This window comes from Muntiacus reevesi, chromosome 5 (genome assembly GCF_963930625.1).
Source record: "Muntiacus reevesi chromosome 5, mMunRee1.1, whole genome shotgun sequence".
NCBI lineage: Eukaryota > Metazoa > Chordata > Mammalia > Artiodactyla > Cervidae > Muntiacus > Muntiacus reevesi.
Window position 1 is genome coordinate 11,571,123 of NC_089253.1, and position 12,246 is coordinate 11,583,368.

At 39.1% G+C, this 12,246-nt stretch overlaps 1 protein-coding gene across 5 annotated transcripts in view; it reads left to right on the forward strand.

The window, feature by feature from the left end:
- Positions 1-12,246, forward strand: part of DLG2 (discs large MAGUK scaffold protein 2) — a 2,219,272-nt gene that overhangs the window by 1,625,329 nt on the left and 581,697 nt on the right. For all 5 annotated transcript variants that reach the window (XM_065936970.1, XM_065936964.1, XM_065936965.1 and 2 more), the window contains one exon: positions 2,664-2,802. In XM_065936970.1, coding sequence (XP_065793042.1) covers positions 2,664-2,802 — 139 coding nt within the window. The remainder of the gene's footprint in view (positions 1-2,663; positions 2,803-12,246) is intronic.

Genomic DNA, 12,246 nt, shown 5'->3' on the forward strand with positions numbered 1-12,246 from the left:
TTCTTTTTCTGATTTAACTTCACTTAGTATGATAATCTCTAGGTGCATCCTTGTTGCAAATGGCATTATTTCATTCTTTTTCATGGCTGAGTAGTATTCCAAGGGGCAAAATTTTTAAAAAATTTTTATTGGCGTGAACATTTATTGGAGCTTAATTGCAGCTTTACAGTGTTGCATTAGTTTCTCTGCACAGCAAAGCAAATCAGCTGTATGTACACATATATCCACTCTTTTTTCAGATTCCCTTCCCGTTTAGGTCACCACAGAGCACTGAGTAGAGTTTCCTATGTTATACAGTAAGTTTTCATTAGTTTTCATAGGTTATTTATTTTTAAAAATTTTAAATTTACTTATTTTTTAATTGGACGATACTTGCTTAACAGAATTGTGTTGGTTTCTGCCAAACATCAACCTGAATCAGCCATAGGTGTAGCTATGTCGCCTCCCTCCCACCTGCCACCCCATGCCACCTGTCTAGGTTGTTAGAGCCCCAGTTTGCATTCCCTAAGTCATATAGCAAATTCCCATTGGCTCTCTGTTTTGCATATGTTAATATAAATGTGCATGTTACTCTCTCCATCCACCTCACCCTCTCCTTCCTTCCCCCCATCTCCCGGTCCATAAGTCTGTTCTCTATGTCTGTGTCTCCACTGCTGCCCAGGGCCAACACATTTTTAAAGGCTATTTCTCAAGCCCCTAAAGCACAATAGCGCTCATGCCATAATAGTCTCTCTTCCTAGTTCAAATCTATATAGTAACAGAGTGGAAAAGGAGGAGACTGGCCAAATAAACTAGGGATAGCACTGTTCTTCCTAGGGAAGAGGATCTTGCCCTCAAATGGTGAAACCATGCTCCTTCATCACCATCCTTATAGTTCTAACCTTATTAGAATTTGGTATATTGGCAAGGAAGCCAGATAAAATCTTCAGTCACTAAGACAGTGGAGATGGGCTGAAGGTGGGGGCTTCTTGAGCAACAACTAACAATGGGATGCAGTGCCCGGACCTCACAATGTCCGTTTCTACATAAGCCCCATGGCTTCCCCTCTTCTTAATAGGCCAGCAAGAAGATTCTCCGGGGACTAGATTTAGAAGCAGTTCATTTTTCTGATGTGAGTTAAAGGGACAGTTTTGGCAGCATCAGTAAAAGTGCGCGTTCTGAAATCTTGAGCAATCACTTGTGAGATTGAGAACTCAGAATGTCTTCAGGTCCTGTCATTAATTAGCACTATGCTCTTAAGCAAATCATTTAACCTCTTTCAGATATGGATGTTTCTCTTGAGGGAAATTTAAATGTTGAATGATTTTGTTACCTGCCCATTACACTGGCTATTGGTTTTCTTAATGATTGTAAAATGACTTGCCTCGGAATATGTCTTTTTTGTCAAGCACGCAATAAGGCGAGATCAGCCTTACCTTAGGATATTAAAGAGTTTTAACTTTCAGAGTTTTTCAAGCCAAATAATGAAAAATCAGTCTTGAGGCTCTGTGAGCTTCTTCTTGATGAGCATATAGGGCATTTCTTCTTTCTGTCTGAAGAAAAAAGGAGAAAACAAAATTTGCTATTCAATTCAAGAAATATATAGAGTAATTTGAATATATGCAAAATACCGTATAAGGTAATATGTGGGACCCAAAGGAGATACAGTCCTGGCCCTCATTGAAAGGAAGCTTAATTCAGGTATATAAGTAACAGCAGTATTTGACAAACTTAGAGGGGATGTACATGCCATGAGAGAGGTAAAAAGAAATGTCCTTTGGGCACTCAGAGGAAAAGCATATCAGCTGTCTTTGGATGATCAGAAAAATCTTTATGCAGAAGGTAGCATTTGAATTGTATCTTGAAAAAATGGATAAGATTTCAGTATCAGAGATGGGAGAGGAGACAGAAGTTTTAGGTAGCTGGTAAAGTGGAGCAAAAATACAGATATTAGGAAGAACAGGCTTTATTTGGGGACCATAGGAGATATGTAAGAGGGAGATATCAAAATGAGTCAGCCTTCTAAGATTGATAAAAGGGAGAGTTTATATTCAGTACAATAGTATCTATGGAGAGTGTATAAGCAAGAGAATGTCATGATCAGACCAGCATTTCTCAATATATAAAATGGATCTGGGAAGAGAGTAGGGGCAGGAGACCCAGTTAGGAGCTTTTTAGTCACCCAAAAGGGGGATGAATTAGGGTGGAAGAACAGAAAAGAAAGGCCAGAGTTCTTAGCTTTTCTGGGATGGGAGAATAATGTATTTAGGGATTAAAGTCTTATACAGTAACTTGCTCCAAGAGCCTTCTGCTTTTGATGGTTTGATATTAGCTATGTGAAAAGAATGTGAGCCCTGTAATTAGAAAGCTAACATTTTTATTTCAATAGAAAATTAATCATTGTTCTGAAAAATGTGAATGCGGGATCTCTCCTCCTGTTTTTCTCTTCACCTAATTATACGAACTGGGCTTACAGATAAAACTGTTATTGCATCTTTCCAATCCTAAAGGTCACCATGTGCTTGTACGTATTAAGAGCAAACAAACAGCAACTCCCATCTCTTGAACGATCACAGAATTCTTAGCATGTAGCACAGCCTTTCTATTTTTAACAGGACTGTAGCATGACACATTGAATCACCCACATAACAGATTTCTTTTTTATTTTTTTTTTCACTCCTTAGCTTATTCTCCACCGATGGAAAACCATCTTCTCTCTGGCAACAATGGCACTTTAGAATATAAAACCTCCCTGCCGCCCATCTCTCCAGGAAGGTACTCACCAATTCCAAAGCACATGCTTGTTGAAGACGATTATACCAGGTCAGATATGTTTGTTGGATAATTGGGTTTGCGATCTTTACCAGGCAAGAATTACATTTTCCTAACATGGCAGCTGTTGCTTCTCAGCTCTATTCACGCTTATTATAGTCTCACCTGAAGTGGAAACCTGCCAAGACTTACAAGCATATGTCACTGTCCTCTGTTGGAAGCAAAACCACAGATTCTTCGTGGAGAAATTGTAATGTGCACACATCCATCACTTTGCAATTTATTAGGACTTTTTGATATCTAACATCATTTGAGGTTTACAGCTATACTGTAAGATAGGTATTATTACTCAAAGAGAGAAAGTGGTGCTGAGGTTCAAAAAGAAGGAAGTAGCATACCAGTGTTACGTATCTGGTTAGTAGAAGAGTCAGAACTGAGAGGCTGTTTATTTGTTTGTTTGTTTGCTTTTTCGCTAAATTCCATGTTGTTGCCACCATTGGCCACACACAATTCAATGAACTTGGGGAGTCAGTCAATCCTCCCTTGAGTGCAGTAACTGCAGGTAGAAAGGAAAGGAGTGAAATTAACTCCAAATGGTTTGAATGAATCTCATTCATCTCAAAGGGGAACAAGGCAGGATTTTAGGGCAGAGCAACAGAACCAACGGCTTACCCCACAAAATAAAACTAAATTTAGCTGGCATGCCTCTGAAAAAGTTAGATCTGATGCTTTAGAGAAGACCAGTTCACTTCATGGTCCAGTCAGGATTCAAGAAATTTTGGATGATGAACAAATGAATAAATGAATGCATGTATGAATAATAGGAAATGTACCTTTTTTCTTTTTTACCTTTAAGTGTTTTTGTTCCAAAGTAATGTATGCTCATTGCATTTGGTGAGGTAATGCAGAGATGTTCAAGAAACAAAAAGCTCCGTCCAACCGGCTGAGCTTCCCAGTGTGGCGTTGAACCTTTCGTCCCTTGCCTGATGTCAAACATGTGCAAAGCTTACTCAGGTGTAGGTGGAGTCTGACATTGTTTTTAACAAAATAAGTGTGTATTTTACACATGGTTCTGCAACTTGATTTTTTTCCTTTGAGAAATACTTTTACCCAAAATGAGTTTGCCTATAGAAATATACACTTTTTTCCCCTTAAAGTGTGTGTGTGTAAAAGCGATAGAGCTGGATCCTTTAATTTTATTTCCTGCCTGTCTACTGAAGTCATTTGTCAGCCTTTAAAAAAACTAGGGGGACTTCCTGCTGCTTAACTTTCCTCTCTGGCGCCTCTGTGTGCTTTGGGCTTTTCATTCCTTTTCAATGATTAAGCATTTTCCATTTATTTTGCAATTTCAGGTTTGCTGAAGTAGCTTGTTACATCTTTAGCCAAGGAATGGAATGTTTAGATGCTGCAAATGTACATCTGTGGTTTAAATCAAATATAAACCTCTTCCTATGCTGAAACGCCTAATCTCTATGCTCTTAATTAAAATGAGGGCTGCTGCAAAGATAATCCTCATGGTTCTTTAAAGATTGTGTAAATACAGGCACCTTTATTCACCAGAGCAATAATCTATTTGCTCTCATCCTATCGTTAATATTTGATAGGATTTTAATTTGAAAATGCCATTTATCTTACTAGACCCCATAGTGAATTAAAATTTATTAAACCCCATTCATAATCCAGGCCCTTTGCTTGCTCATTTACTTAAACTATCCTTTTAATCCTCTCCAAAAATGTTATCCCCATTTTAGAGATGCAGAAATTGAAGCTCAAAGAGGTTAGGGAACTTGCTTGGGGTCATACAGCTTTTAAGTAGGAAAACTGGGTGCCTTGCCAGCTTTAAAGTTCTGGCTAGGAGGAAACATGTTACCTTTCTCCTTATTTTAAAAATGAAAAGCAAATTGTGTAAAACTGTTTTCATCATAGAAATATGTGGCTCGAAAGAGACCTGAGATGCGGTCAAGAATCCACCTGCAATGCAGGAAACCAGGCTTCAGTTCCTGGGTCAGGAAGATCCCCTGGAGAAGGGAAGGGCAACCCACTCCAGTATCCTTGCCTGGAGAATCCCATGGACAGAGGAGCCTGACAGGCTGCAATTTATTGGGTCACAAAGACTTGGATACGACTGAGTGACTTACACATGCACACACACACACACACACACACACACACTCATAATAATCTATCAATCCACATGGAACATTTTAGATGGTATGAGAGAAAGAGATTTCATTTTTTTCTACAGTGATATACCCTACCTAGTATGTTACTTCCTGCCTGCCTCCTCCTTTGTTCTCTGGCAGGACGATCACATAGCTTACATAAAGTCTTCGGAATGGCTGGTGCCTGCAAACTTGTGAAATAAATTGTGTCACTTCACACACACACACACCCCCCCACACCCCTCCCCACGTCCTCACCACGGCTGTGTGTTCTCACAGGTAAATATTTTCTCAGAGGCATATTCACTACCTTATTCATGAATATTCACTGATGACTTCCCACTAGACAGTGAGCACTGTGGTAGGGATGCAAAAAGAAATAAGAAACAACATCTCTAAGAACTATCAGATTGGGACGAAAATATATACGAGACCAGTGGATCCCCCAGTACCTATTCCCTGATCATGCAGACCCCTCTCTGTGAAGTTTTCCATAAAGCCTGTATTCATTTTTTATCATCCTGAGATTTTTGTCAAAATTCCCTTCCTTTGTGGTAATCAGTGGCAGTTACTTATCCTTACCTAGAAAAGGAAACGTTGGCGACTTGGTGTCAGTCCTCATTTTTTAAATGTAAAAGTTCTATAAAATCCCAAAGTGTGGGAACTACTAACAGAAACAAACAAAATTAGATCAGTTCAATGAAGTGCCCTTGTGTGGCCCTAGCAGAGTTCTCCAGCACCTGAGCTGGCACCTAGTTAATATTTATAAATGAGTTTTTTGAGTTGTCCGTGAATACCGCACAGGAACAGCCTGTGACATCAAATGAAGTTTTAAAGACGAGATAGCTTGTGTTTGAGTTTGAGAAAATGTGTAGACTCTCTTTGTTAGAGAAGCAAAAGATGAGGAAGGGCATTCATGGTAGGGATAGTGCACACGTACTCAAGGAAGAATGTAAACTAGAATAAAATGAATATATCTGTTAGAGTTTGAATACAAGACTCTGAAGGAAAACTACCTACCTTTAAATTATCTTTATGGTTATATCATTTCATTGGCAACCTAGTCGCAAGATTAGAAATATATAGAACAGTAAAAACAAAAAGATTACTACTGTGCGCCATTAAGTGCTTTAATATACTTTATCACCCCTATGAAGTGAAGTGAAGTGAAGTCGCTCAGTCGTGTCCGGCTCTCTGCGACCCCGTGGACTGTAGCCCACCAGGCTCCTCCGTCCATGGGATTCTGCAGGCAAGAATACTGGAGTGGGTTGCCATTTCAGTCTCCAGGGGATCTTCCCGACCCAGGGATCGAACCCAGGTCTCCTGCATTGCGGGCAGACACCGGCAGACGCTTTAACCTCTGAGCCACCAGGGAAGCCCAATCACCCCTATATTATGTATATGACATCCTATTCTTGATTTTTGCAGGTAACAAAAAATGAGTTTAAGTAATTTTTTCATGCCATACAGCAAACAAATAGCAGAATCAAACTTTGAGTTCGTGTCTGTGTTCAAAGTATTCATTCCCATGCCCCCACCCACTATCTCATACAGTTTCTTTCTATGAAAAAATGTTGAGTAAAGAGGATTATGCTTCTATGAGGAGAATGGTCCTACCACTTACCACCTAGATAACCCTGAACAAGTCTTTTAATGTCCTGAGTCTTGATTTTCTCATCTGTAAATTTGTTAACATTATTACACTCCTAAGGCACTATAATGGCTTACATTTGTGGCCTACTTTTTATTTTCCTAAAATAGTAAATCAAGAGAATTAATCTTTAATGGTGTGACTTGGGCTGATAAGAAAAGAGTTCTGTGAAATGGGAACCTTCCAACTACCTATATAATTATATCAAATTGGCAGTCTTTTGTTCCAGATGTTCGTAATATCTTACTCTATCTGTTGTGAGTATTTTCAATCTTGCTAATTTATATTCACTTTTGTTGGAGAAGTATAATAAGGCTTATAAAAACAATTTTGATTAGACGTATACTACAATGACTTACCTGGATTTTTTTTAAACCTCTTTTACTGTTTCAAGATATGTGTACCTGAGTAAGCTGGGAAATTTTGTTTTTCCAATGATGTAGAGAAAAGAAGCCTAAACAAAAAGGCCTTGAATAAAATTCTCTTATTAGAAACCCTGCTGAGTCCCTTATAAATCAAAATTATTGTTATGTAAATACTCTAGTCTTCGATTTTTGGGGAAAAAAGCTATTACAATGATGCTGAGATGGTTTCTTGGCTCATAAAATTATAGACTATCAGAGTTGGAAGGACCGTAAATGAATATAGAGTCTAATCTTTCTCCATTTGGTGGGCAATAAACACAAAGTCTAGCAAAATTTGTTGGCTATCCATAAGTCCCACAACTTGTAGGTTATAGAATCAAATTTAGAACCCTTATCTTTGAACACCCAGTTCAGTGCTCTTTCTGATGTTCATTTTTTTATGACAGAGTAAGAAGGTAACAATTACAAAAAAATATAATCAATCAGTGATTACCTATGAGCAGTGCCAACTTTGTGCATTACCTACAACTATAGATTCCCTCTCTATTGAGCCAAGTCTTCTCTGTCACCCAGAAGAGACAACAATCACACACCATCACCACCTGGCCAAGTAATCTCAGGATATCCAAACAAATCATTGATACTAAAATAAAACCAAAAGACTTGGGGATGCAAAGTAAAACTGCCCTTTCAAAATAAGGGGATTTAATCTCCCAAGTTATGAATGTGATAAATACCATTATGAAAGCAGGACCTTAAATTAGCTGAGAGTGATGTATTTCCCACTTTTAGAAACCCAGCTCACCTGGCCCTGAACTTACTGTACCCTGATGTCTTTCCAACTGGCTCTGTAATGTTTACCCACATAATTTGGTTGGTCAAAAAGCAAAAGTTACAAAATACACAAGTAGCTTATACAACTCAATACCAGAAAAACAAACAATGCAGTCAAAACGTGGGAAAAAGACCTAAACAGACATTTCTCCAAGAAGACATACAGATGGCTAGCAAACACATGAAAAGATGCTCAACATCACTCATTATTAGAGAAATGCAAATCAAAACTACAATGAGATATCACCTCGCACCAGTCAGAATGGCCATCATCAAAAAGTATAGAAACAATAAATGCTGGAGAGTGTATGGAGAAAAGGGAACACTCTTGCACTGTTGGTGGGAATGTAAATTGATACAGCCACTATGGAAGATGGCATGGAGATTCCTTAAAACACTAGAAATAAAACCACCATGAAAGTAAAAGTGAAGTCACTCAGTCATATCCGACTCTTTGCGACCCCATGGACTTTACAGTCCATGGAGTTCTCCAGGCCAGAATACTGGATTGGGTAGCCTTTCCCTTCTCCAGGGGATCTTCCCAACCCTGGAATCAAACTGGGGTCTCCTGCATTGCAGGTGGATTCTTTACCAACTGAGTTATTAGGGAAGCCCATATGACCCAGCAATCCCACTCCTAGGTATGTACCCTGAGGAAACCAATATTGAAAGACACATGTATCCCATTGTTCATTGCAGCAGTATTTACAATAGCTAGAACAATGGAAGCAACCTAGATGTCTATCGACAGATGAATGGAGAAAGATGTTGCGGTACATATACACAATGGAATATTACTCAGCCATAAAAAGGAATGCATTTGAGTCAGTTCTAGTGAGGTGGATGAACCTAGAGCCTATTATACAGAGTGAAGTAAGTCAGAAAGAGAAACATAAATATTATATTCTAACACATATATATGGAATCTAGGAAAATGGTATGGAAGAATTTATTTACAGGGTAGCAATGGAGAAACAGACATAGAGAACAGACTTATGGACATGAGGAGAGGGGAGGAGAGGATGAGATGTATGGAAAGAGTAACATGGAAACTTACATTACCATATGTAAAATAGAGAGCCACCGGGAATTTGCTGTGTGGCTCAGAAAACTCAAACAGGGGCTCTGTATCATCATAGAGGGGTGGGATGGGGAGGGAGATGGGAGGGAGGTTCAAAAGGGAGGGGATATATGTATACCTGTGGCTGATTCATGTTGAGATTTGACAGAAAACAAAAAAACTCTGTAAAGCAATTATTCTTCAATTAAAAAATAAAGAATTTTTTTTAAAGCAAAAGTTACTATACCCCAATACAAAATAGTTAAAAAAAAAAAAAAAAAAACTAAGGCTAAATAAAGTCATAGGAAAGATTTCTTATCTCCAGAAACTTTCAAAGATGACTCCAAATTGTGCTCTGATATTCACAGTTTGACTCTTTTATTACTCAATAAATATGAACCCATCAATCTATAGTCTGCCTTCATCCATTCTCCTCAAATTATTAAACAGTAGTTTATTGAACATAGTATCGGAAATGTATTCTACTTCTCTTTCTCCCATTCATTCATTCATTTACTCATTCAGTGAATATTCAAGCTTCTGCCATGTGTATTGAATAGGAGATATATAAATAATTAAGTACTGTGGCCCACCAGGCTTCCTGTCTATGGGATTTTCCAGGCAAGAACACTGGAGTGAGTTGCCATTTCCTTCTCCAGGGGATCTTCCTGACCCAGGAATTGAACCCAGGTCTCTGCATTACAGGCAGATTCTTTACCATCTGAGCCACTAGGGAAGCCCAAATAAGTGCTAAAAAGAAAATAAAATGTATGTGCCTAGATAGCGTTTGGAGAAGATAACAATATTAAGGAAGATAACCATGGAATGTCCCTGTGAGGAAACCACATATGCGCTGAGACCTGAATGAAAAAGAAAAAAAAAGGGGTGGGGGGGAAGCATGATATAAAGATCAGAGAAAGAGAATCTCAGGAAGAGGAAATAGCAAAGCCAAAGTTCCAGAGGCAGGAATAAGTTTTGTGTATTCCAGGAGCAGAAGCAAGCCAAGCTTGCCTGGAAGGAGATGAGCTAATGGGAACATGGCAACAGATTAGGTTGGAGGAGTTAGGAGCCTGATGATGTAGGATTTTGTATGGAATAAAGAAGTGTAGGTGGAATTTTAAGTGCATTGAGCGTCGACTAGGGAGAAGTAACCAGGAGAAGGAAATTACCTGATTTATGTTTTATATAAAAAAATAAAAAGACACCTCTGACTAGTTATGTGGAGAAGGAGAAGGACCATTGAAGAAACAAGGGAGCAATTATGACAGCTAGGGCTGGGAAGATGGGTGACGATGGAGGAGGAGAGGGGAGGAGGAATCTGAGGCAGAATTTAGAGCTGGATTTAACAACCGTGATCCAAGGGAGGGGGCAGTCCTGCTTAAGTCTGGCTAATTTACTCCTGGCCATTTCTACACTTGTTACCTGCAGTGGAGATAGCTTTTGGGAATGGCGTTAAGTGTTTGCCTCTGTTGTTGGTTTTGTTTTTCCCCTTCGTGTTTATCAATCAGAACTGGTTAGAGGCTAAATCACTGTTTCTCAAATATTTGTCCCTGCATGCCCTTAGGCCTTGAGAAAGGAATTTGTTCTCCTTGGGATTTGGGGTAGAACATGAAGCTTTCTGTGCAAGCATGAAATACACAAATCTTAGAGGTTGTCATAAAAACATGAGAGATATCCTTGTTGCTTTAGTGTGAAAATATTTTGATTACAAATTTAAGTATTTTTTTCCAAAGTTTTAAAGTAAAATTGACACACCAGAAAGGTCTTCTGGGTATAATAAGTCCCTGGTAAAGACTACAAACCCCAAGATGTGGATGAGCACCCAAGTTTAAGAAGCACTGAGCCTATTTGCACAAGCATGTCAGTTATTAAATCTGTATCATAGAAGCAGCCTCTTAATCATATCTCAAGGTTTATGGTCTCCTTTAGAGACAGGTCCTCAAGGGATCAGACAGCACTTTCCATTAGCCTGAAGTCTGGTCCTGTTCTAGCCTCTCTTCTTTTTAACTTATATTTAATGATTTGAAGCCATTTCTGAATGAATCAGTTCTTTCAACACAGGAAGGAAATCTTTTCTTACATGCCTTTATCCAAGTATAGGAGAAGAACTGGGTGTTCCCTAGGCAGACAGCCATGCCTGGTTAGAGTCAGGACCTGGGTGGCAGAGTGTTGAGGTAGGTACACCCTGGAGCCACCCTCCTTAGCATCCTATCTTGACCTCCTCCTAGATGTATGACCTTGGACAAGTTACGTAACTGACCTCTGCCTCAGTTTTCTCATGCATAAAAGGGACAGACTAACACTTCCCACCTCATAGGCTTGTTGTAACAAGAAACGGAGTTAATACACGTGAAGTTCTTAGAAAAAAGGAAGCACTTCGTAAATGTTAGTGTCAACAACAAATTGGCACTCGCCGTGGGCACTTGCCGTCTGCCTCTACAAGGGTTAAATCATGTGTTGCTGCAGCTGCTGACCCTCAACACCCGCTGAAGGGAGTCCAGGGTGGAGATCAGGAAAGAGGCCCCATGTGCTCTGAAAAACTGGCAGAACTGGTCTTCAGATAGTTAGATATTTTCAGGAACTGATTTTATGAGCCCAGTTCTTGCATCTTCTCATATCCAGAAAAGCAGTAAATTATTTCATTGTGACATCTGCTCCTCAGGACCAGCAAAATCTTCTGCAAAAATATGTGCTTGATCACATGAACTTCCCCTTCATCCACATCCCACATCACATATGTATTGGTCTTCACCCTCTGGCCTCTTTGGAGCAGTTTTTCAGAGCTCTCTGAGGTACTGTCTCCCAGCCTGCAGTCCTCATTTTGCCCCAAATAAAACTTAGGTCAAAACTCTTACATTGTTTTAACTCAACATTAGCTCTTATTAATATTATTTAAAACAAGAATTTAAGATGAAGTGCTCCACAAATAGAGTTTTTGAATGGAAATGTAGCCAACAATGCTATCTATCCAGATGCTCAAACAAAATCTACTTTTACATTTTTCCAACTAATTTGTCTCCCAGAGCACATGATCTCCTTAGAATGTTGTATTACAGGAAGTCCTCAGTCTTAATGGTTTATTAAGGATCTTTATTTTTATTAATGGGCTTCCTCAGTGTTTCAGATGGTAAAGAATCTGCCTGCAGTTCAGGAGACCCAGGGTTGCTATCCCTGGGTTGGGAAGATCCCCTGGAGAAAGGAATGCCTACCCACTCCAGTATTCTTGGCTGGAAAACCCCATGGACAGAGGAGTCTGGCAAGTTACAGTCAATGGGGTTGCCAAGAGTCAGACATGACTGAGTGACTAACACTTTCATTTTTATTAAAACTACTAGTATTTTATTAATAATACACATTATTAATATAATGAGTATATATTCCCATCTTTATTGGAAATATAAAGTAGGATTCAGTGGAACCAAA